This window comes from Mobula birostris, chromosome 6 (assembly GCF_030028105.1).
Source record: "Mobula birostris isolate sMobBir1 chromosome 6, sMobBir1.hap1, whole genome shotgun sequence".
NCBI classification, from domain to species: domain Eukaryota; kingdom Metazoa; phylum Chordata; class Chondrichthyes; order Myliobatiformes; family Myliobatidae; genus Mobula; species Mobula birostris.
In genome coordinates this window covers 85459190-85482472 of record NC_092375.1, presented here as the reverse complement: position 1 = coordinate 85482472, position 23283 = coordinate 85459190, and the positions used below count along the sequence as shown (strand labels likewise).

Genomic DNA, 23283 nt, shown 5'->3' with positions numbered 1-23283 from the left:
ATGGAGGTAATTTAAAGGTGAAATTTTGAGGGTACAGAATCTTTATGTTCCTGTTAGGTTGAAAGGAAAGGTTAAAAGTTAGAGAGAGCCATAGTTTTCAAGGGATATTGGAAACTTGGTTCAGAAAAAGAGAGAGATCTGCAATGAATATAGGCAGCTTGGAGTAAATGAGGTGCTTGAAGAATATAAAGAATGTAAAAAGAATCGTAAGAAAGAAATTAGAAAAGCTAAAAGAAGATATGAGGTTGTTTTGGCAAGTAAGGTGAAAATAAATCCCAAGGGTTTCTACAGTTGTATTAATAGCAAAAGGATAGTGAGGGATAAAATTGGTCCCTTAGAAGCAGAGTGGACAGCTATGTGCAGAACCAAAAGAGATGGGGAAGATTTTAAACAATTTCTTCGGTATTCACTAAGAAGGATATTGAATTGTGTAAGGTAAAGGAAACAAGTAGGGTAGTTATGATGATTAAAGAAGAGGAAGAAGTACTGGCGCTTTTAAGGAATATGAAAATGGATAAGTCTCCGAGTCCTGACAGGATATTCCCTTGGACCTTGAGGGAAGTTAGTGTAGAAATAGCAGGGGCTCTGACAGAAGTATTTCAAATGTCATTAGAAACAGGGATGGTATGGGAAGATTGGCGTATTGCTCATGTGGTTCCATTGTTTAAAAGGTGTTCTAAGAGTAAACCTAGCAATTATCAGCATGTAAGTTTGATGTCAGTGGTGGGTAAATTAATGGAAAGTATTCTTAGAGATAGTATATATAATTATCTGGATAGACAGGGTCTGATTAGGAACAGTCAACAGGGATTTGTACGTGGAAGGTAATGTTTGACATCTTCTTGAATTTTTTTGAAGTGGTTACTAGGAAAATTGACGAGGGTAAAGCGGTGGATGTTGTCTATATGGACTTCAGTAAGGCCTTTGACAAGGTTCCACATGGAAGGTTAGTTAGGAAGGTTCAATCATTAGTTATTAATATTGAACTAGTAAAATGGATTCAACAGTGGCTGGATGGGAGATGCCAGAGAGTAGTGGTGGATAACTGTTTGTCAGGTTGACTAGTGGTGTGCCTCAGGGATCTGTACTGGGTCCAATGTTGTTTGTCATATATATTAATGATCTGGATGATGGGGTGGTAAAGTGGATTAGTAAGTATGCAGATAATACTAAGATAGGTGGAGTTGTGGATAATGAAGTAGGTTTTCAAAGCTTGCAGAGAGATTTAGGCCAGTTAGAAGAGTGGGCTGAAAGATGGCAGATGGAGTTTAATACTGATAAGTGTGAGGTGCTACATTTTGGTAGGACGAATCAAAATAGGACATACATGGTAAATGGTAGGGCATTGAGGAATGCAATAGGAATAATGGTGCATAGTTCCCTGAAGGTGGAATCTCATGTGGATAGGGTGGTGAAGAAAACTTTTGGTATGCTGGCCCTTATAGACCAGAGCATTGAGTCTAGGAGTTGGGATATAATGTTGAAATTGTATAAGGCATTGGTGAGGCCAAATTTGGAGTATTGTGTACAGTTCTGGTCACCGAATTGTAGGAAAGATGTCAACAAAATAGAGAGAGTACAGAGGAGGTTTACTAGAATGTTACCTGGGTTCCAGCACCTAAGTTACAGAGAAAGGTTGAACAAGTTAGGTCTTTGTTCTTTGGAGTGTACAAGGTTGAGGGGGGACTTGATAGAGGTATTTAAAATTATGAGGGGGATAGATAGAGTTGACGTGGATAGGCTTTTTCTATTGAGAGTAGGGGAGATTCAAACAAGAGCACATGAGTTGAAAGTTAAAGGGCAAAAGTTTAGGGGTAACACGAAGGGGAACTTCTTTACTCAGAGAGTGGTAGCTGTGTGGAACGAGCTTCCTGTAGAAGTGGTAGAGGCAGGTTTGATTTTGTCATTTTAAAAAAAAAATTGGATAGGTATATGGACAGAAAAAGAATGGAGGGTTATGGGCTGAGTGCAGGTAAATGGGACTAGGTAAGAGTAAGTGTTCGGCATGGACTAGAAGGGCCGAGATGGCCTGTTTCTGTGCTGTAATTGTTATATGGTTATATGAAGGACATCAATTTAGAACAAGGATGCGGAGAAATTACTTTAGACAGAGGGTGGTAAATCTGTGGAATTTGTTGCCATGACCAAGTCATTGGGTATATTTAAGGCATAGATAGATAGGTTCTTGATTAGCCAAGGCATCAAAGGTTATAGGGAGAAGGCAGGGGAATGGGGATGACTGGAAGAATTGGATCAGTCCATGATTGAATGATGAAGCAGACTCAATGAGCTGAATGGCCTACTTCTGCTCCTATATCTTATGGTCTTATGGAAATGCCCAGATTTCCAGCATCTGCAAATTTTCTCTTGTTTGCCATGGCTTAAAGAATTCACTTGGAATGCCCTTCTTTGCTATCATTCTGATGCCTTTGAAAATTTATCATGTTTCCTAAAATCTCTAATAATTATTCTGCTAAATTTTGGTTGATAATGCTTCTGTGAAGTGCCTTGAAGTCCCTTTTTAAAGATGACACGTAACCAAGTTTTATGATGTTGTTGTTGTTGTTGAACTTTCTTGTTTTAGACTATTTTTCACTACCTTTCGAATTGAGTAATCTCAGTTTTTTTTTCTCGTTTGATAAAGCATGGACATTAAGGTAGTTGTGTGGTGTGTTGATTTTTTTAAAAACTTTTCCCCTAGCTGTTTTCTGCCGTACCCTTGGCATCCAAAATGTCTAAGAATAAAAATCTCTCCAGCAAAACAGTGCAAGCTATTAAAAAGGAACTGCGGAAAGCTACAAAAGTGGTAATTATATTCAAAAATCTATTGTTTTGTAATTTATTTTGTGTGCGGAGAATACCACCTTGGTGTGTAATAGGAAATTAATCAGGGGTAACACAAAGTTAAGTATGGGAGCATTATGAATTGAAGGCCATGGTGCATGTAGTACACTTGTACATTTAGTTTTAAATTGTGTGTAGGAGGAGAAAATACGATCTGTCTTATAACAGTGAAGGGTATGAAAAAGTAAACAAGAAGGAACGGCTTTTTCTTGGCAAGTGAATTACGAACAAAGGTCGAATTAATATTGGTTGGTAAAGCAACTAGAGGAAAACATTTACATTTTGTTATGCAGTAATTTACAGCCTGAGTTGTGTTGTCTGAAACTTTACAGAAGCAGTTTAAGTAATTTTCAAACAATAGCTGTCTCTTGAAAATAGAACTTTTGCAAATGGGAACAATCCATGAACCTGAAAAACAACTTTATAGATGTTAGATAACTGGCAATAAGGACCATTAAAGCTAAGAAGGGAGATAATTTTGTTTAGAAGTAAGTAGCATGTAAGTAATGTTTTTAGCTCAGACCTAGATTCATTGTGAGACGTATCCTTTGAGTTGAATGATAATGGATGGCCAATTAAAAATATTTTGTTAGACTCTTGAGTCTCAAGCTTTCTTTGCAGCAAAGTTCAGTTTTACCTGTGGATGTGCAGGTACCACTGCAGCCTCAAAGTGTGATCTCCAAGGTAGCTTAATCATCTTTCAGAGAAGGCAATCAGAGTTACAATCATCTTTCAGAGAAGGCTCCAGCTTATGTTCAAGTAGTAAGTTGGCTTGAAATAAAATCATTGCAATTTGAAAGGAATCTGGCAATGAATGGCGAAGGGCATTATCTGGGAAATCTGTTTCTTGCTATTCACTAAGATGACCAATTGGGTGATCCTTTTGTAGACACGATAGTTAATGGCAAAATATCCTACTATTTTTGACCAAGGAGAGCTCTTTCAATTTAGGAAACCTGGAATTGTTATGTTCATCTTTCTGAATCAAGAGTCACGTTAAGATTTTAACTCATTGTTAGAATGCAAAATCTTTCAATTGTAATATCTGAATTAAGACTGTGTATCAAAACTGGGTGTAAACTAGGTAAACTACCAATAGTGTTCTCCAGGTAAGCCTTCTGCTGGAATTAAGGTGTTGAACTTAGAAGGTGTCCCTCATCTTTTATTTCAACTCATACTTATTTACGCCCATTACACCGCTGGCGTTTAGGGCAGCAGTGCAGGTCCTGTATCTCTGTCTGTAAAGAAAGATTCTTCATTGCTTTTTCCAGAACAATTGTACTTTGACAAGTTAGCGTTGTTAGCACTGAGCTGAACCCCCGACCTCAAGGACCGGTGGACCATTCTTAGTCTGTATTCTACCCTTTGACCCATTTGGTATGGGTGACCCTACCAAGAGCTAAAGCACAAGGCCCTGACTCTTGCCAACATAGCTCTCTGAATCATTGAGTGACACAAGCCTCCAAATCCTACAACAGGGTTGTGGTCCTCTTGGGAGTTTAACTTGTAGTTGTGTGGTTTTTTGACCTATGTTGTTTCTGAACCATTCTCCTGGCAGCAGGTAGAGTGTATACAAGGGATCTTTGTCATTAATGAAGTGCTTAGTTAGGCTGGATCAGGATTCACTGACTAAGCTGAGTGACTGCATGCAGGGTTTAGATTTGATGCAGTAGGTGAATATTGGTGTTAATGTAATCAGCCATACCTGTAGTAATGACTGAGGGATATTTCAACAATTTTGCATCCAAACTGCAAAACACCTCAGACCCTTACATTATGTTTTTCATACTCTGGTTTCATTATTTTGGGATAGTCAGTGGTATATTATGATCTTACTATGAACTTATTGAGTCTCCTGTAGGTGAATAGATTGCTATTTCTGTGGTAAGTGGAATTGGCTCATGTTAATTTCTATCGTATTTGTGTGATGTATTTATAAAGATTTATTGATAATAGTGCAAGTTATAAGTATAGACTCAAAAATTCCTTAAGTTCTGAGTTTGTGATGTGAAAGTGAGGAAAGAAACAGCTTTTCCTTTGCTTTCACTGGGACAGTCATTATTGCTATTAAGCAAACAAACAAGCTGCTGCAGCAATTCAGCGGGTCAGACAGTATCTTTGAAGGCAAAGAGATAGTCAACGTCTTGCCCATCTCAGATTGCTTCTGAATTAATGGTTGTAAATTGTTCTTTTTGATGAATGCTGCTTGAAAAATTGAATGGTTGCTTCATTCTCCTGAGCCTGATGTCCTGTAGTCAAGTATCCGATTGACACCTAAAAGGCATTTTTGGCAGTTTTTTCTGTTGAATGGAAGAAAGTGCTGGGTGGGAGGGGGGAAATATTTGAATTTGAAAATTGATTTTAAATGGATCTTAAACCTGTTCCCATATTTGGCAGACTGAGTTTGGGAAAGGAAGATCAGAGACTGAAAGCTTCTAGGTTTAATAAATCGAATAAACATTTGACCTGAGCAATAATAGTGATATCATTGTTTAGCTGGGTATACTAGAATATGACTTGAGGCCTAAAGCATAGTTTCAGGCCAACATGCAATCTGCATGAGGCATATCGACCTCAAATATAAGCACTAGCCAAGTTGATTATAAGAAGATCCACTTTAATTTCAGAATGCTGTCTAGGGATGGGCAGTGTAGCTATATGGACCACTGGTTTTAATCAAACCAGTTTCGTATTGTCCTCTGGTGTTAGAAAGCTTTCTCATGGGTAGTTGGAGCTTAGAGACCTAGTTGTACTGTTTCTGATATTTCGTATAATTTGGTTCAAACCTGTCACTGAAAATAAAGCTGCAGTTATACAAAATAAAGATATTCAATTATCAATCAAGACGTATCACTGAACTAACCATGCATTTAGAAGCCATGGTAATGCATGCGAGATCTAACTTTATATAGATCAGAAAATATTTTATTATATTTATTGGTTAGTTTTGTGAAAATAGAGAAAATAAATTTAGTTTATAAAGCATTGTCCATATGCAGGATCTCCCAGTGGCCCACCTACGCTCTGTCCGCCAGAGAAAGCAGGATCTCCCAGTGGCCACACATTTTAATTCCACATCTCATTCCCATTCTGACATGTCTATCCACGGCCTCCCCTACTGTCAAGATGAAGCCACACTCAGGTTGGAGGAACAACACCTTATATTCCGTCTGGGTAGCCTCCAACCTGATGGCATGAACATCGACTTCTCTAACTTCCGCTAATGCCCCACCTCCCCCTCGTACCCCATCTGTTACTTATTTTTATATACACATTCTTTCTCTCACTCTCCTTTTTCTCCCTCTGTCCCTCTGAATATACCCCTTGCCCATCCTCTGGGTCCCCCCCCCTTGTCTTTCTTCCCGGACCTCCTGTCCCATGATCCTCTCGTATCCCTTTTGCCTATCACCTGTCCAGCTCTTGGCTCCATCCCTCCCCCTCCTGTCTTCTCCTATCATTTTGGATCTCCCCCTCCTCCTCCAACTTTCAAATCCCTTACTCACTCTTCCTTCAGTTAGTCCTGACGAAGGGTCTCGGCCTGAAACGTCGACTGCACCTCTTCCTAGAGATGCTGCCTGGCCTGCTGCGTTCACCAGCAACTTTTATTTGTGTTGCTTGAATTTCCAGCATCTGCAGAATTCCTCTTGTTTGCGTTTTTAAATTCACTACTGCGAAGCCTCTTCTGGTGATGCCTACACCGAAGAAGTTTAGATCCTCTCTTTGACGGGAGTTCAGTGAAACCATCTCTCACTGCTCCCCATCTGTAATTTCTTCGGCTCTTCAACTTTTTGACCACACTTTGACTCAGACTTGCTATCACAGCCATATATCCTTTCTTGGAACGTGCCTCTGTCGCCAACTTACTCCAGTTGGCTTTAGGATTCATTTCCAAGCCTCTCAATTTGGACCTTCTGAGGATCCCAGGTACTCACATTTTATTGACTCTGCCTCTTGCCGCTTCTCCCGTCAAGCTCTGAAGGTGACTCTCTCCGCCATGAGGAGGTACTTGGTGTCCCTATCCCAGACCCTTCCACACCTTCGGGACACTTTCTTCGCCGTCTGTAATGGTCGTACCCATTATTTCATCCTCCGTCGGATTCACGCCTGCAATCGCCGTTTTTTTGACTTTGTCATGTTAGGCAAAGATCACAAGATCCTACATCTACGGACTCCAGAGCCTGCTGGCCATGAAACTAGCAGGCATGAACTTCAGATTGCGGCTTCTGCCATTGATCTCGCCGGCTCCAACACCTCAGGGCATATTCAAAACCCAGACTCCAGCAACGACCATGGAGACATTCAAAGTGATTGCGCAACCACCAACTGCGACTCCAGCCTTGAACTCCAGGCCGGGTCTTTATGTGCTGCTATTGTGACTCCCGTCTCCCCTTCCCCCACCAATTCTCTGCAAACCCATCTCCTTCAGATCCCATCGTCAGCTCCTGGGTCTTCAGAGGCTCCATCTTCCTCTCACCCCAACCCTCCCCTCTCCATTGACGCCCCCAGCCTCCCCCCTCCCCCCTCTGATCCCAGCTCTCATCCATGCCGGGTCTTTACCATCCCCTCTGACCTTCAACTGTCAGAAGCAGAATGCTCTGTCCTCAGTAAGGGCCTCACGTTTGTCCCCCTTCGCCCACACCTCAGCGAGTTCCGTGTTCGCCATGATGCGGAACTTTTCTTTCTCCGTCTCCGAGCCTACTTCTTCGGCAAGGACTCTTCCACCCCCACCGATGACCCATTCTCCAGTCTTCAACCCTCCTCTTCTTCATGGACACCCCGCTCTGGTCTTCTGCCTGCTCTGGATCTCTTTATCGCTAACTGCCGACGGGACATCAACTGTCTCGACTTCACCGCACCTTGTCCCCATTCCAACCTCACTCCTTCGGAACGCTCTGCTCTCCACTCCCTCTGCACTAATCCTAACCTTATTATTAAACCCGCCAATAAGGGGTGGTGCTGTTGTAGTCTGGCGTACTGACCTCTACCTTGCCGAGGCACAGCGACAACTCGCGGATACCTCCTCTTATTTACCCCTCGATCGTGACCCCACTAAGAAGCAGCAGGCCATTGTCTCCCACACCATCACCGACTTTATCCGCTCAGGGGATCTCCCATTCACTGCTACCAACCTTATAGTTCCCACACCTCGCACTTCCCGTTTCTACCTCCTACCCAAGATCCACAAACCTGCCTGTCCTGGCTGACCTATTGTCTCAGCTTGCTCCTGCCTCACCAAACTCGTTTCTGCATACCTTGACACGGTTTTATCCCCCCTTGTTCAATCCCTTCCTACCTATGTTCGTGACACTTCTCACGCTCTGAAACTTTTCGATGATTTTAAGATCCCTGGCCCCCACCGCTTTATCTTCACCATGGATGTCCAGTCCCTATATACTCCCATCCCCCATCAGGAAGGTCTCAAAGCTCTACGCTTCCTTTTGGATTCCAGACCTAATCAGTTCCCCTCTACCACCACTCTGCTCCGTCTAGCGGAATTAGTCCTTACTGTTAATAATTTCTCCTTTGGCTCCTCCCACTTCCTCCAAACTAAAGGTGTAGCTATGGGCACCCGTATGGGTCCTAGCTATGCCTGCCTTTTTGTTGGGTTTGTGGAACAATCTATGTTCCGTGCTTATTCTGGTATCTGTTCCCCACTTTTCCTTCGCTACATTGATGACTGCATTGGCGCTGCTTCCTGCATGCATGCTGAACTCGTTGACTTTATTAACTTTGCCTCCAACTTTCACCCTGCCCTCAAGTTTACCTGGTCCATTTCCGACACCTCCCTCCCCTTTCTAGATCTTTCTGTCTCTGTCTCTGGAGACAGCTTATCCACTGATGTCTACTATAAGGCCTACTGACTCTCACAGCTATCTGGACTATTCCTCTTCTCACCCTGTCTCTTGCAAAAACGCCATCCCCTTCTCGCAATTGCTCCGTCTCTGCCGCATCTGCTCTCTGGATGAGGCTTTTCATTCTAGGAGGAGGGAGATGTCTTCCTTTTTTAAAGAAAGGGGCTTCCCTTCCTCCACTATCAACTCCGCTCTTAAATGCATCTCCCCCATTTCACGTACATCTGCTCTCACTCCATCCTCCCGCCACCCCACTAGGAATAGGGTTCCCCTGGTCCTCACCTACCACCCCACCAGCCTCTGGGTCCAATACATTATTCTCTGTTACTTCCGCCACCTCCAACGGGATCCCACCACTAAGCACATCTTTCCCTCCCCCCCGCATTCCGCAGGGATCACTCCCTACGCAACTCCCTTGTCCATTCGTCCCCCCCATCCCTCCCCACTGATCTCTCTCCTGGCACTTATCCGTGTAAGCGGAACAAGTGCTACACATGCCCTTACACTTCCTCCCTTACCACCATTCAGGGCCCCAAACAGTCCTTCCAGGAGAGGCAACACTTCACCTGTGAGTCAGCTGGGGTGATATACTGCGTCTGGTGCTCCCGATGTGGCCTTTTATATATTGGCGAGACCCGACGCAGACTGGGAGACCGCTTTGCTGAACACCTACGCTCTGTCCGCCAGAGAAAGCAGGATCTCCCAGTGGCCACACATTTTAATTCCACATCCCATTCCCATTCTGACATGTCTATCCACAGCCTCCTCTACTGTAAAGATGAAGCCACACTCAGGTTGGAGGAACAACACCTTATATTCCATCTGGGTAGCCTCCAACCTGATGGCATGAACATCGACTTCTCTAACTTCCGCTAATGCCCTACCTCACCCTCGTACCCCATCTGTTACTTATTTTTATGCACACATTCTTTCTCTCACTCTCCTTTTTCTCCCTCTGTGCCTCTGAATATACCCCTTGCCCATCCTCTGGGTCCCCCCAGCCCCCCGTTTTTCTTCCCGGACCTCCTGTCCCATGATCCTCTCGTATCCCTTTTGCCTATCACCTGTCCAGCTCTTGGCTCCATTCCTCCCCCTCCTGTCTTCTCTTATCATTTTGGATCTCCCCCTCTCCCTCCAACTTTCAAATCCCTTACTCACTCTTCCTTCAGTTAGTCCTGATGAAGGGTCTCGGCCTGAAACGTCGACTGCACCTCTTCCCAGAGATGCTGCCTGGCCTGCTGTATTCACCAGCAACTTTTATGTGTGTTGCTTAAATATTTTTGTACTGTTTTTGCTATTGTATTGTAAGGAAATGCAGCAGCCAGCATATAGCAAAATTCCATAAAGAGCAATGAAGGCATAATTTATCTTTAGGGATCTCGATGAAGAATTGGTCAAGGAGTGGGAAGAATTTCTTTACTCTTTGAGTTGTACCATGGAATATTTTAAATCCACCTGATGAAACAGGACATGGTTTGGGTTCAATGATTTATCTGAAAGACTGCACTTCAGGCAGTGCACCACTCCCTTGGTACTGAAACTGAAGGTGAAGATGAGAGTGGATGTGATGTGCTGTACCTCTGTGATCTGTTCTGGAGGCTCAGTATTTAACCATGAGCATTACTAATTTGGAGATTTGCAAATTTATTAATGCTAATTTTAAGAAGGTAATGGGGAAAAGCTCATGGTGGACAAGCTTTGGAATATCTGCAGGAGGAGGACTTGTTAGTCCAAAAGGCAGGAATTTGTTCAATGCTTTGATTTGTGGCACAGTTTTTCATACTAAGATCAAAGAATTGGTATTTATGAAGAATGCTTGCTATTTAATGAATTATTTTTTGGGGGGAACATGGTTTAATTTAGTAGAAATATTGAATAATAAAAAGTAATGAAAATATTTTTGTGGAACGATGAGTAATTGCAATAACTTTAAATAAGTATTTGAGTCTTCATATTTTTGTTTGGCTATTTCCATTAATTGACAATGGCAAATGCCTGTATTTTTATCTTAATTTTCATCTGTTTAGCTCTGGTTAAAGAGAACAGTTTTTTTACATTCCTGTCTACATTTATGTTTAGAAATGCAGTCACTGTCATCAGTCTGGAGCTGCTGTTAAATGTGCTGCAACATACTGTAGGAAGGTCTATCACTATCCCTGTGTGAGGAGTGATAATGGTGCAGTCAGGGAAAATGAATTCCGGGGAGTTTACAGGTAAAGTGTCCTTGTGCATATAATCTCACAATATCAGTGACACAAATTCTATCAAGTCTCTCTTTTGAACCTTTTATTGAATGGAAGTGTAAGAAAGGTTCCCCAAATACGCAATTAGAAAATTATTATTTATTGTCAGGTCACTGTTATGAAAGGTGTTTATATTGTTCAAATTAGGTTTTCCCTGGGACTGTGTGGGTTTCTGCAAGTGCTCTGGTTTCCTCACGCATTCCAAAAAGACGTGGTTAGTAAATTGTGGACATGTGGTATTGGTGCCAGAGGCATGACAACACTTGCAAGTTGTCCCTGACCTATCCTGTGACTGTTGTAGTCACTGATGCAAACAATGCATTTCATTGTATGTTTGGGTGTACAATTGACAAATAAAGCTAATCTTTATCTTTTATAAATTGATTTTTGTCTTTAATGTCTTTGTCAGCTTGTGATGAAAATGGGTAAATGACCCTTTCAAGGCAGTGTATAGAAAGAATAATCCAGCAACTCTAATAAGAATATTCAAACGAATGAGATGAGAGCAGTGGACCGCAAGGCCTCAGGAGCTCACTTCACTGTTTTATGAGATCAGATATTATCTCATCCACATTTCTTAGAAAAAATACAGGGCTATGGGTAACCCTAGGTAATTTCTAAAGTAAGTACATGTTCGGCACAGCATTGTGGGCTGAAGGGCCTGTATTGTGCTGTAGCTTTTCTATGTTTCTGCCTGTTTCCCCACTTCCCTTGAAGCTTTTATTATTGATGTCCATCAGTATCTACCTGGAATGTCGTCATTGATTGAATAGCCTTGGCGTTTAGAGAATTCAAAGTTAAAAGTAAGTTTATTATCAAAGAACATGTATGTCCCTGAATGCAATCCTGAGATTCGTTTTCTTGCTGGCACACTGAATAACTCCATAATAGAATGATAACCATAATAGAACCAATAAAAGACTGCACTAACTTGGGCGTTCAACCAAAAGTCGACAAACTGATCAAATGCAAAAAGAAAGAAATAATGTTAATAAATAAATAAACAATATCAAGAAGATGAGGTAAAGAGTCTTTGAAAGTGAGTCCTTAAGCATGTTTCAATGAGGTTAAAGTTATCACTTTTGGCTCAAGATGGTTGAGGGGTAACAACTATCGAGGTCTTTCACCATTCATTATGTTTCAATGAAGTCACCTCTCATTCTTCTGAATTTAAGTGAGTCGAGGCCCAGAGCCAGCAAATGCTCCACATATGATAAGCCTTTCAATCCCAGAATCATTTTTGTGAACCTCCTTTGAACCCCCTCTGATGTTAGCACATGGTTTCTTAGATAAATGGCCCAAAACTGCTCAAAATACTCCAAGTATGCTCTCATCAATGCTTTATAAAACCTCAACATTACTCTTTTATATTCCAATCCGGTGGTCCCCAACCACCGGGCCGCAAAGCATGTGCTACCTGGCCGCGAGGAAACGATATGATTTGGCAATATGAAATGATATGAGTCAGCTACACCTTTCCTCATTCCCTGTCACGCATTATTGAACTTGAACCCCCCTCCCCCCGGTCGGCCAGTCGGCAAGAATATTGGCAATATTAAACCGGTCCACGGTGCAAAAAAGGTTGGGGACCCCTGTTCTAATCCTCTCAAAATGAATGCTAACATTGCATTTGCCTTCCTCGCCACTGCCTCAACCTGCAAATGAACCTTTATGGAATCCTGCGTGAGGACACCCAAGGCCCTTTGCACCTCAGATTTTTGATTTACTCTCCATTTAGAAAATAGTCAACACTTTTTGTTCTTCTACCAAAGTGCATGACCACATACTTCCTGACACTTTATTCTATCTGCCATTTCTTTGCCCATTCTAAGTCCTTCTGTAGCCTCTCTACTTCCTCATAACTACTTGCCCTTCCACCTATCTTTGTATTATCTCCAAAATTGGCTACAACGCTGTCAATGCTGTCATCAAAATCACTGACATATAATGTAAAAAGAAGCTTCTTAAAGCAGTTCATTACTATGGATGTAATTATTACTGGATGATCGTCATTGAGGCAGGTCAGCCTGTTCTTCTTGGGCACTGGTGTAATTGAAGACTGCCTGAAGCAGGTGGTGCCCCAGATTGCCAAAGCAAGAGGTTAAAGATCTCAGAAAACACTTCAGCCACTTGATTAGTGCAGCTGTTTAATACTTGGCCAGGTACCCTATCTGGATCAGATGCTTTTCATGGGTCATTTTCCTGAAGGCTGCTCTCACGTTGGCCTCGGGGACTGAAATCACAGGATCGTCAGAGACTGCGGGAGTTTGTGATGGTTTCTCTATGCTTAAACGGTCAAAGTGAGCTTATCTGGAGCAGAGTGCTGTTGTTGCTTATGTTGCTTTATTTTAGTGTATAAGAGGTGATAGTATTCAAACCCTGCAACGACCGTTGAGCATCCTTCGTTGATTCAAATACAGTCCGGAATTGTCAGTATGCCTGTGAGATGGCTTCAAATGGTTCAATTTAATATACAGCCTGAAATTCTTACACTTCACAGAGACATCCACAAACAAGAAACCTCTAAGAATGAATGATTTTAACATCAGAACCCAAAGCCCCCCTCCCACACACAAGCAGAAGCTTTGACCCTCCCCCTCCTGCCACTTGCACCAGCAGAAGCACCCCTCCCCCCCCCATGCAAGCAATAGCAAGAGCTCCTCCCAAAGAGACTCTGATTTAGAGTCCATCAAAAATTCAGACAGGCCCTTTCTCACTAGCCAGATATATGTATCTAAAGTGTAGGGGCCTCCTTCCAACAGCAGCGCACAATACATGCTGTCCCGATGCTTCAGTCTCCCGTGATGCTTTAGTCGGTGGAATCGGCAAGGAACTGGGTTGTCCACGGGGGCCACTCCCCAAAGATGCGAGTCTTCCAGGCTGCTCCTGGAGATACTGAAATGCCAGGCTGCACAGCCAATGTGAAAACCCACTGCTTGCAAAGAACTGTGGTTTGAGTTGTAGCTGTAGATCACAAACTGACAGAATCCCAGCCACCTTGAAAAGAAATTAAATACATAAGAAAGGAAGAATAAGCTGTTTTGTGGACAAGCTGGAAGAAGTTGCCTGGGTCTATAAAAACCTCTGGTGCCATTTTTCTTGGGATTGTACCCGGACCTCTTAGACCATAAGTTACAGGAGCAGAATTAGGCCATTTAGCCCATTGAATCTGCTCCACAGGCTCTTGTCACTTTTTGTCACCAGACTTGAATATCTCTGAGCTGGCCCTCAGTAAACTGAGGATCCCATGGCTCATCCAGGGCTTCTGTTTTGTGATTTTTGTGGAGCCACACTGGTCTACAACTGTTTTAACAATGTCCAAGATTTCACAACACTGTCGCTGAAACTGCTTTTAATTCGTCTCTTGTTTAGAGCCCATTTTCTCCTAGTTCTAGTCTCTCCATTTGGAGACAATGTCTCAGCATTTACTGCCTACTGTCTTGTTAAAGAGGGCCTTCCCCTTAGAGTCATTGAGAGAGACCCTATGGAAATAGATCCTTCAGCTCACTGAGCCCATGATTACTATTAAGCACCATTTTTTTTTGTAAACTAATTCTACTTAAGTCTATTTTACTTCACACTCCCACCAGCTCTTCAGATTCTGCCATTTATCTTCACAGTGGGTCAGTTTACTGTGGTCAACTAACCTACGAGCTCACACATTTTTGTGATGTGGGAAGATAGAGCACTCAGAATAAACCCCATGGTCATGGAGAGCATGCAAACACCACACAGACAGCTCCAGAAGTTACTTTTGAACCAGATTGCTTGAGATATGAAGCAGCAGTTCTACTAAGATGCTGAAGTATATGGCCATTGCATTCAACATCTGCACATAAAGTAATTTCCTCATCTGGGAAAAATATATTTTCTTCAAAGATACGGAGACCAAAACCACTACACCATTATGTTACTGCAAAATTCATCATTGTAAAGCTAACATTGTTAATTTCTGAGCAAAACTAATTTGAAGTAATCACATCATCAGGGAGAGGGAAACCTTCAACTAACTCAGACCACAGTGGCTTCAGTGAGACTATTCTCATTATCTGATGAGGTGTATCATTGTAATCCGTGATTGAATCCTACCTTGGTGCTGTTGCTGCAAGTTATAAAGGAATTTTGACTGGATGGAGTGAAATATTTATTTGTTCAGTGCAGCAGCAGGTAGGTAAATTCTGTACTCCCAATTCTTATTTTCCCTGTGGATGTGGTTGATTACAATCTTGCTGGGCCCTGCTTTTTTACTATGCAGTACCTTGTGGTCAAGGCTGACTTGCTTTCATTTCAGTTCTGTGGATTTGAAGGTGGCTAATGAGAAATTCTGCCACAAATTTGGCTATGGGCTTGAAGGGTTAGGTAGGTGATACACTCCTGCCATTAACACAGGCATGTGTCTTCCCAGTGAAGGAACTTAAGAATTCTTGATGCAATCCTAAATGCTTCTGGTTTGAAGCAGGGATTTCCATTAATTAGTAAAAATGTTAAGCATTTTCAAGAAGGTGTTGGGTTCTGCTGACATGTATATCCATTTTGACACTGGAGAAAATATTAATGAGATAAGGGAAGCACCCACTAGTGCCTTTACATTGGTGATCCTGTGATAAGTTTGCATATCATTAAATATGACCCCTTGCCTGTTCAGTCTGTTCATTTAGACCTTCAAGCCATAATAAGCAGAGACTAAATGTCCTGATCCTAACATTTGCAATACTTAGTGCAAATGAAATGCACAATCTGCATAAGCCAGGTATACAAGCAATTGGGCAACAGCTTGCTTTCCATGTCGTACTGCCCAGGCTTGTGTATCTAGGCAGCTAGGGCGTAGCATCCATGGTCAATACTGACTGACAGAGACCTCATTCACACACCTCACTTACAAGCAATCATTTCAAATTTTTAATAAAAACCATGATTTTGAAAATAAATTTTATCCTTTATTCTCAAATGTTGGAGATTTTGGTGCAGCATTTGGAAATATTGTGTATATGTTCCTAATATATTTGCAATGTACAATAACTTATCACCATGATGGTTGTGTTTTAAAATTTATTTTAATTTCATTTGTAGGGTTTGGTGTCATAACCATAAAACTGAACAGAAATTTGAAGGTAATGTATCTTCTGCCTTGCCCTTTTACAGAAGGAAATTTACCTTAGCTGAAGTTTATCATAATATAGTTTCCATCATTTGACAAGCATCGGTATTTTCAAAATCTTAATAAAAGGTAGAAATTTAAGTCTGAGACAGATAGCAAGATAGTGAGGAAAGTTGCCCAGTTCAATTTTCCTCCTAGTTCCTAATCTGCATCTGCATATTGTACAGAGAAGTTAAGAGTAAAGACAAATAATATTTATTTCGTGCATGAACTTGTTAGTTCAAGAGAAAAGAGCTACAGATAATTATAAGCATGACACAACATTTCCAATAATCTGGTCAGTCTTTTCCTGGATTGAAATGTATGTGGCAAGCCCTCAATGCCATAATAATTTGTACAACGATGCAGTAATTTTTATGACCACATTGGTGTGACAGAATCTTTGCTTAATATTTTTATTTTGAAACTATTTTGAGATAAATTAAAAGCTCCTAGGTTTCCTGTCTTGATCCATTGCAAATGTCAAAGCATTTATAGGTTTTGATTTGGTTTCCTACATACATTTTCTGTTATTTTGCACAGCCAGCATTTGCATTTCTCTTTTACTTTTTTGCAGATGCATTCTCAGGCTTTGGGAATGTAGACAGTTTAAGATTGACCTAGTTACTTTGAACCTTCACTCATTGTACTTGAATACAGTATTCTGATGTACAATATAATGTTTTCAGTTGTTTACTTGAATACAAATTCACTGCTTTATTTGGATCTTACTTTATATAGACTTCTGTATGAGGATTAATATTTCACTAAACATAGTCTTAAACATTGAGATGTGTTGGTGTTACAGATAGTTATCATGTGAGATTTCTTGCCATCTCTTTAAAAGTGTGAAATGTTTGGTTCAGGCAGCTCCTCTGAAAGTGCTGAAGATGCTCCAGCTGCTGTTTGCCCGAAAGAAGAAGAGCTGGAACATCAAGAAGGGCAGAATGCCTTTGTGCAAAAGGTAGACCCCCAGGTTAGAAATAGGAAATTTCTCATTTAGGAAGTTAAATCTTCATATGTGTAGCAGAATATTGACCTCTTTGCCTATGTACTTGCATACTATTAAGAATGATGTCGTATCTAATTTTCCATTAATTTGCATGTGAGCTTTTATCTTAAACTTAAAATGATTTTCACCTTGGCTTTAGTATCTGGCAAGTGCATTTGACTGAATGTCATTTTCATCTTCCTCCAGATCTTTAGGCAAAACTGATACTCACTTCAAATATAGAACATTTATTTTTCACAGGGACATTCTCCTTGCAGCCAGACCGAAATGCTTATGAACCATCAAGCTAAGGACGGTTCCAAGACTTGCTACTTGCAATGTGCAGCTTCTACCAGCGCAACGCTTATTAAGTGTGTTGATAAAGGAGTTGACAGGTATGAAAGTGACATATTCATACGAGTTGACTTGCACAGATAATTGAGCACATATAATAAAGGTTGACATTTAAATAGCGTATTGCCATATTATCAGGGATGTTATACTTTGGCTGCGATATTGGACCATTTAAGTACATGCGTGAGACTCCGTGATCTTACTTTGAAGAAGAGTTGGGGAGAGTGACATTATCTATCCTTCACCTGATATCACAAATACAAACTGGCACTTAGAGTGGTCCAGATGTAGGCTCATTCCCATGCTTTTGTGATTCTTTTAGACACATTTCATAGCCTTCTCCCTGTAATCTTTGGTCCTTACTAATCAAGAACCTTATCAACATCCGCTTTTAAATATACCAAATGACTTGGCCTCCACAGCCATCTTTGGCAATGAATTCCACAGATTCACTACCCTGTGGCTAAAGAAATTCTTCCTCATCTTTGGTCTAAAAGGATGTCCTTCTATTCCGAGTCTTTGTCCCTGGTCCTAGATTCTCCCACTATGTGAAACATCCTCCGCGTTCACTCTCTAAGTAGGTCTTTCAAATGATAAACTCTTGGTTTACCAACTGGCAAATTAACCCTTAAATTTTAACTGGCAATACTTCTACAATGCACCACTGCTTGCACTAGTGTTAAGCTCTTGGCATTCCATCACAGGTTTTCTATAAGGAATATCCTACATATTTTTCTCTTAAATGCATACAAATTCCCTGGCTCAAGATCTTGTAGATCTTTCTTTCGGTGGAAATATTGTGATCCAAATACTCAGTTCTTTCATTGACATAATCTTTTATCAGTTATCTTGGTTATATGTATGCACTTCATCTGACTTTTCTTTCAAAATGTACCCCTCTGAAATGTGCTGTGATTCCATAAAACATTGGAGTAGAATTAGGCCAGTTGTCCAATCAAGTCTGCTCATGGCTGATTTATTCCATCTCAATCCTTCTCCTGTCTTCTCTCCATAATCTTTGATGCAGTTTCTAATTAAGTACCAAAAAAGCCTCTGGTTTAAATATACCCAATGACTTTGCCATGCTTGCGATGAATTCCACAGATTCACCACTTTCTGATTAAAGAAATTCCTCCTCATCTCTGTTCTAAAGGGATGTCCTTCAATTCTGAGACTTGCCTCTGGTCCGAGAGTCTTCCATTCGGAATTATCTTTGCTACCATTTTGTGCCATCCCCTTTGAAAACTCCTTGCTGATTTGCCCCATATTTTGTGGTGCTGCATACCAGAGAGGCTGCTTCTGAAAGAGAATGGGATGCAACTGTTTTTTTTTGTATGGCCTTATTTCTGTTTTGATGTCTAAATATGTTTATGTATTTATCGCCTTGTAAAAATGCCTTTTTTACAGCTTATATTGTAAAAGCCACAGCAGTTATGAAGATGAAAGTGATGAGAAAGCTGTTGGATTAACTTCTGGAAGCTGCTGCCACGACAATGGAGATGAAGAAAATTGCAGTTACTCAAAAGATGACCTCAAACAGAAAATGACAAGCAAAACAAAAGATGGTAAAAAAACATGTTGAATTAAAACAATAAATTGCTATTTTTGTTGGAATTGCTAGCAACTAAACAACTTACTAAAGCACTTTAAATAGACCTGATAGTTAATTGCTAAAGGGGTGTAAATGAGGTTTTGAAGCCTAATAAAATTTGATTTCTGTTGGTTTTTTAAAAGTAAGTTTGAAGTGGTTATTGTATTGTAGACATAACCATTTCCTGCCATTCTTTATAATGGTGTTATATTTTTGGCACCATTTTGTGTACATGGTTTTAATTGACAAGTGAAGTGAACGGTAAAGGTCTTTGTACTATATTTTTTCTGGACTGGCTGTATAGTCTGAGGTGGTACTTGGTCTAGGACAAGGAATACATACCATCAGCTGATGATTTGATATTTTCTAATGGTTTACTGGAAAAGGGAAAAATAGGGAGGTCAGTTTTAAATTGAGGATTGATGGAGTTTTGACTGGCTTTGATTTTTTTTTGTCATTCTCTGCTTTTTATTCGGAATTAAGCAGGATTTTGAAAAATCATATTTGTTATACAATACAAGTTTTAAAAAGTAAACTGTATAACACTACACGTGCTTCATACGTGATGAGACCTGGGTGGTGGCAGGGAGTTCAGTAGTCTTACGGCCTAAGGGAAGGAGTTGTTTCCCATCCTAACAGTTCTTATCCTAATGCTATGGTACCTCCTGACCGATAGTAGGGGGTCAAAGAAATTGATGGATGGATGGGATCACTGACAATGCTAGGGGTCCTGTATACTCCGTGCTCCTGATACACATCTCTAATGAGTGGAAAAGAGACCCTGATGATCCTGGCAATCCTTTTTGGGGACTTGCAATCGTGTGCCTTACAATTTCCGAACCGGACTGTGATGCAACTGTTCAGGACACTCTTAATGGAGCTTCTGTAAAATGGTTAAAATACTGGGGGGAGGCAGCTTCACTCACATCCATTACTTCAGGAAATAGAGATGCTGCAGTGCTTTTTTGACCAAAGAAGTGGTGTTGAGGGACCAGGTGAGATCGTTCATTATGTGCGCTCCTGGAAACTTGGTGCTCCTATCTCTTCATAGTGCAGTGAGGAGTGGTCAGCCTGCACCTTTCTAAATTCGGCAGTCACCTCTTTGGTCTTGTCCACGTTGAGACTCTAGTTCTTGTGCTCGCACCATTCTACCTGCCACTCTACCTCCTGCTCTGTAAGCCGTATCATCGTCATTGCTGATGAGGCCAACCACTGTTGTGTCATCAGTAAACTCGGTGATTCGGTTGAAACTGGATCTAGCAATGCAGTCATACATCAGCAGCATGAATGACAGTGGGCTGAGCATGCAGCCCTGGAGCTAGAGATGTTTCTGCTGATATGGACTGACGGTGGGCTTTCTATCCTGAAGTCCGGCATTCCGTTACGGAGAGAGGTGTTGAGACCCAACGAGGACAGTTAACCCCACCAGCTTCTGAGGGACGATCATATTAAATGCTGAGCTGAAACCCATAAACAGCATCTTGGCATATGAGACACCATTTTCCAGGTGGGACAGGACAGAATGGAATGCAGGGGCCATGTCATCATCAGTGGACCGATTTGAGTGATAAGCAAACTGGAAAGGGTCCCGTGAAGCAGGAAGATGGGATTTAATGTGATCCCTACCCAGCCGCTTGAAGCACTTTATTATTGTTGAGGTCAGTGCCACTGGACGTCAGTTCTTGAGGCAGGTACTGTCGCCCTTTTTGGGCACCAGGCTGGTGGTGGCTGCCGGAAGCTTGAGGGCACAGTGGGCGATCCAGGAGAGACGGTGAAGGTATCTGTTAGAACCTTGGATAACTGGGCTGCACAGTCCCTCGGCACATGGCCAGATATATTATCAAGCCTCACAGCTTTACGTGCTTGACCCTGGCTAGGGTTTTCCTCATGTCATCTGCGGCCAGATCCTCATCTTAGGTTCTCTGACCACTTATCCTGCTTCTTTGGGGCGGGCCTTCCTTGCCAGCACATCGTTCTGTGCATCAAACTGAGCATTAAAAAACTTCCTGCCTATCAGGAAGAGAAGTGCGGAGTGAACGTGTCCACTTCTCTGTGTAGTCAGTCACAGATCTCACATTTTCATCGATGTTCATGTGACGTTCCTTAATCATGTTTCATTCTGCGTTTTCAAAACAGTTCTGTTATGCAGAGCAAATCATAAACACAAAATCTGCAGGTGCTGGAAATCCAAAGCAACACATACAAAATGCTGGAAATGAATATACAATCTCTGGGCCAGGATCCTCCTTCAGGACTGAAGTGGAAGAGAGAAGATGTCCGAATACAAAGGTGGAGGGGAGGGGATGAAGGTCTCTTGTCTGGTCTTTATCTCCTTTGAACTGGTTTGACGTGGTTAATCAGTGGTTCGGTGGGTGGTATGCAGGAATCAGAATAATGGATAAGTGGTCAGAGAATCTAAGATGAGGATGTGGAGCAGGTTTGCATGCACCAGTGATGATGTGTAAACCAGGTCTAATGCATTCTCATCTCTGGTAGTAAAGTCAACATGATGATAGATTTTAGGAGGACTGATTTTAAGTTAGCATTGTTGAAGTTGCCAGCAACAATAAAGAAACAGGTACAGTTTGGCACCAGCATTGACCTCAACGTAGGACTGCCTTAAGGACTCCAGCTCCAGATTCTTTCCTTTGGGTTTACTCCGGATGTCTTCCCCATGAGTGGGAATAGCTGCAAGGCAGCAGAGGTTTGAGATCAGAGTTTTCCTTCTCCTAGATGAGCTGCCAACCATAGCTGATGAGCCCCATCTGCCTAAAGCGACTGGTTTTAAGACGTCAGTAACCAACCTTTGTCACTTCTATTAGTAGAAACAGTTCTGCCGGGTTTAGTAGCTAATCTACATGTGAAGGCAAGGAACTGAACTTGGCTGTCAAAGTCTATTTGAGGCGAATGTTATTGGGAGTATTTAATAGATAGAGGGAGCTTATCCCCATTATCTCCCCTTAACTATGACAGCCTTAAGGAACTATTGACTGCTTTATTTGTTATATAGGTTGTATTCTGTCAAGGTGACTGCTGTTATGGGTTCAATATTTTCATAATTTTCAAACAATGCTGTTGTAATTTGATCTTCTGCAATCCTTGGACATTGGAGTATGATTAGAACTTTTACCTCTGGACTGAAGCTAGGCCGTTTGCATTATTTGTAACTGAAACATTGTGTATGCAATTACATCATGACTATTTTTCCATGTAAATTTGACCCTTCGGGTGCCAATTGTAAAATGACATTATTTTAATTGTCTAGTTCTCTTTTTTAAAAAAAAACTACTGGGGATGACTTCATTAGAGCAGACAGTTTTAAGCAAAAAGGTAAATTGTTCCTTTAGGCTTGAAGTAGGAGTATATGTTTTTTAGGCTGTGACATCTAATTTTAGAGGTTTTTATTTATCAATACTCATTCATATTTTCAGTAGAGTAAATTATCTTTTCAATTCTTGGGAATATGATCTTAATTCATATTTCTTTTTGTATTTTCTCATTTGCAAACCAGAATCATTTCTGTAAGTCTTCACTATACTCCTTTCAACATCAATATATCTTTTGTTGGGTGTTGTGTTGAGAACTATTCATAGTACAACTTGCATCTGGAGGGTGAAAGTACAAAATGTTTTGGAATTCCATTTCAGAGCCCATTTGAGTTCTTTCAGCATATTGTTTGTTGCTCTAGTTTTCCAATAGATTTTTTTTTGATTATTGCCTCTGTTTTATTTTCACAAAAAAACATTTTAATATGTGGGTATCACCAGTGACACCAGCATTTATTCCCCATCCTTATTTTCTACACAAAGTTGGTAACTTGAGCCAGTTCAGTCCCTGTGACACACTGTCATCACATGTTCAGGTTGGGAGGACCAGAATTTTCATCATGTATTGGCATAACAGCATGTTTTCAAGTCAAGATAGTGTGCAACTGAAAGAAGAATGTGGAAGTGGTGATGTTTTGCTGGTCTTTTTCCTGGCCTGAGGTTGACAGGCACTGTTAGTGATGTTCCCTGGTAATGCTCCCCAACTTTTTCTCTGCTGCATTAATGACTGCATTGGTGCTGCTTTGTGCAACAAAGCTTGTCAATTTCATCAACTTTGCCTCCAATTTCCACCCTGCCCTTAAGTTCACTTGGTCCATTTCCGCCACCTCCCACCCCTTCCTTGATCACTGTCTTCATCTCTGGAGACAGACTGCCAACCGACATCTTTTATAAACTTGGCTAATCCCACAGCTATCTTGAACTAAGTCTTTTCCCACCTTGCCT

At 41.4% G+C, this 23283-nt stretch overlaps 1 protein-coding gene across 1 annotated transcript in view; it reads left to right on the top strand.

Annotated features, from left to right (window-relative positions):
• The window catches only part of LOC140199160 (histone-lysine N-methyltransferase SETDB2-like), a 136994-nt gene that overhangs the window by 57365 nt on the left and 56346 nt on the right, over positions 1-23283 (top strand). The window contains 6 exon segments of the mRNA XM_072260770.1: positions 2702-2806; positions 10776-10909; positions 16010-16050; positions 16943-17052; positions 17329-17462; positions 18829-18986. Of these exon segments, the coding sequence (XP_072116871.1) occupies positions 2702-2806; positions 10776-10909; positions 16010-16050; positions 16943-17052; positions 17329-17462; positions 18829-18986 (682 nt within the window).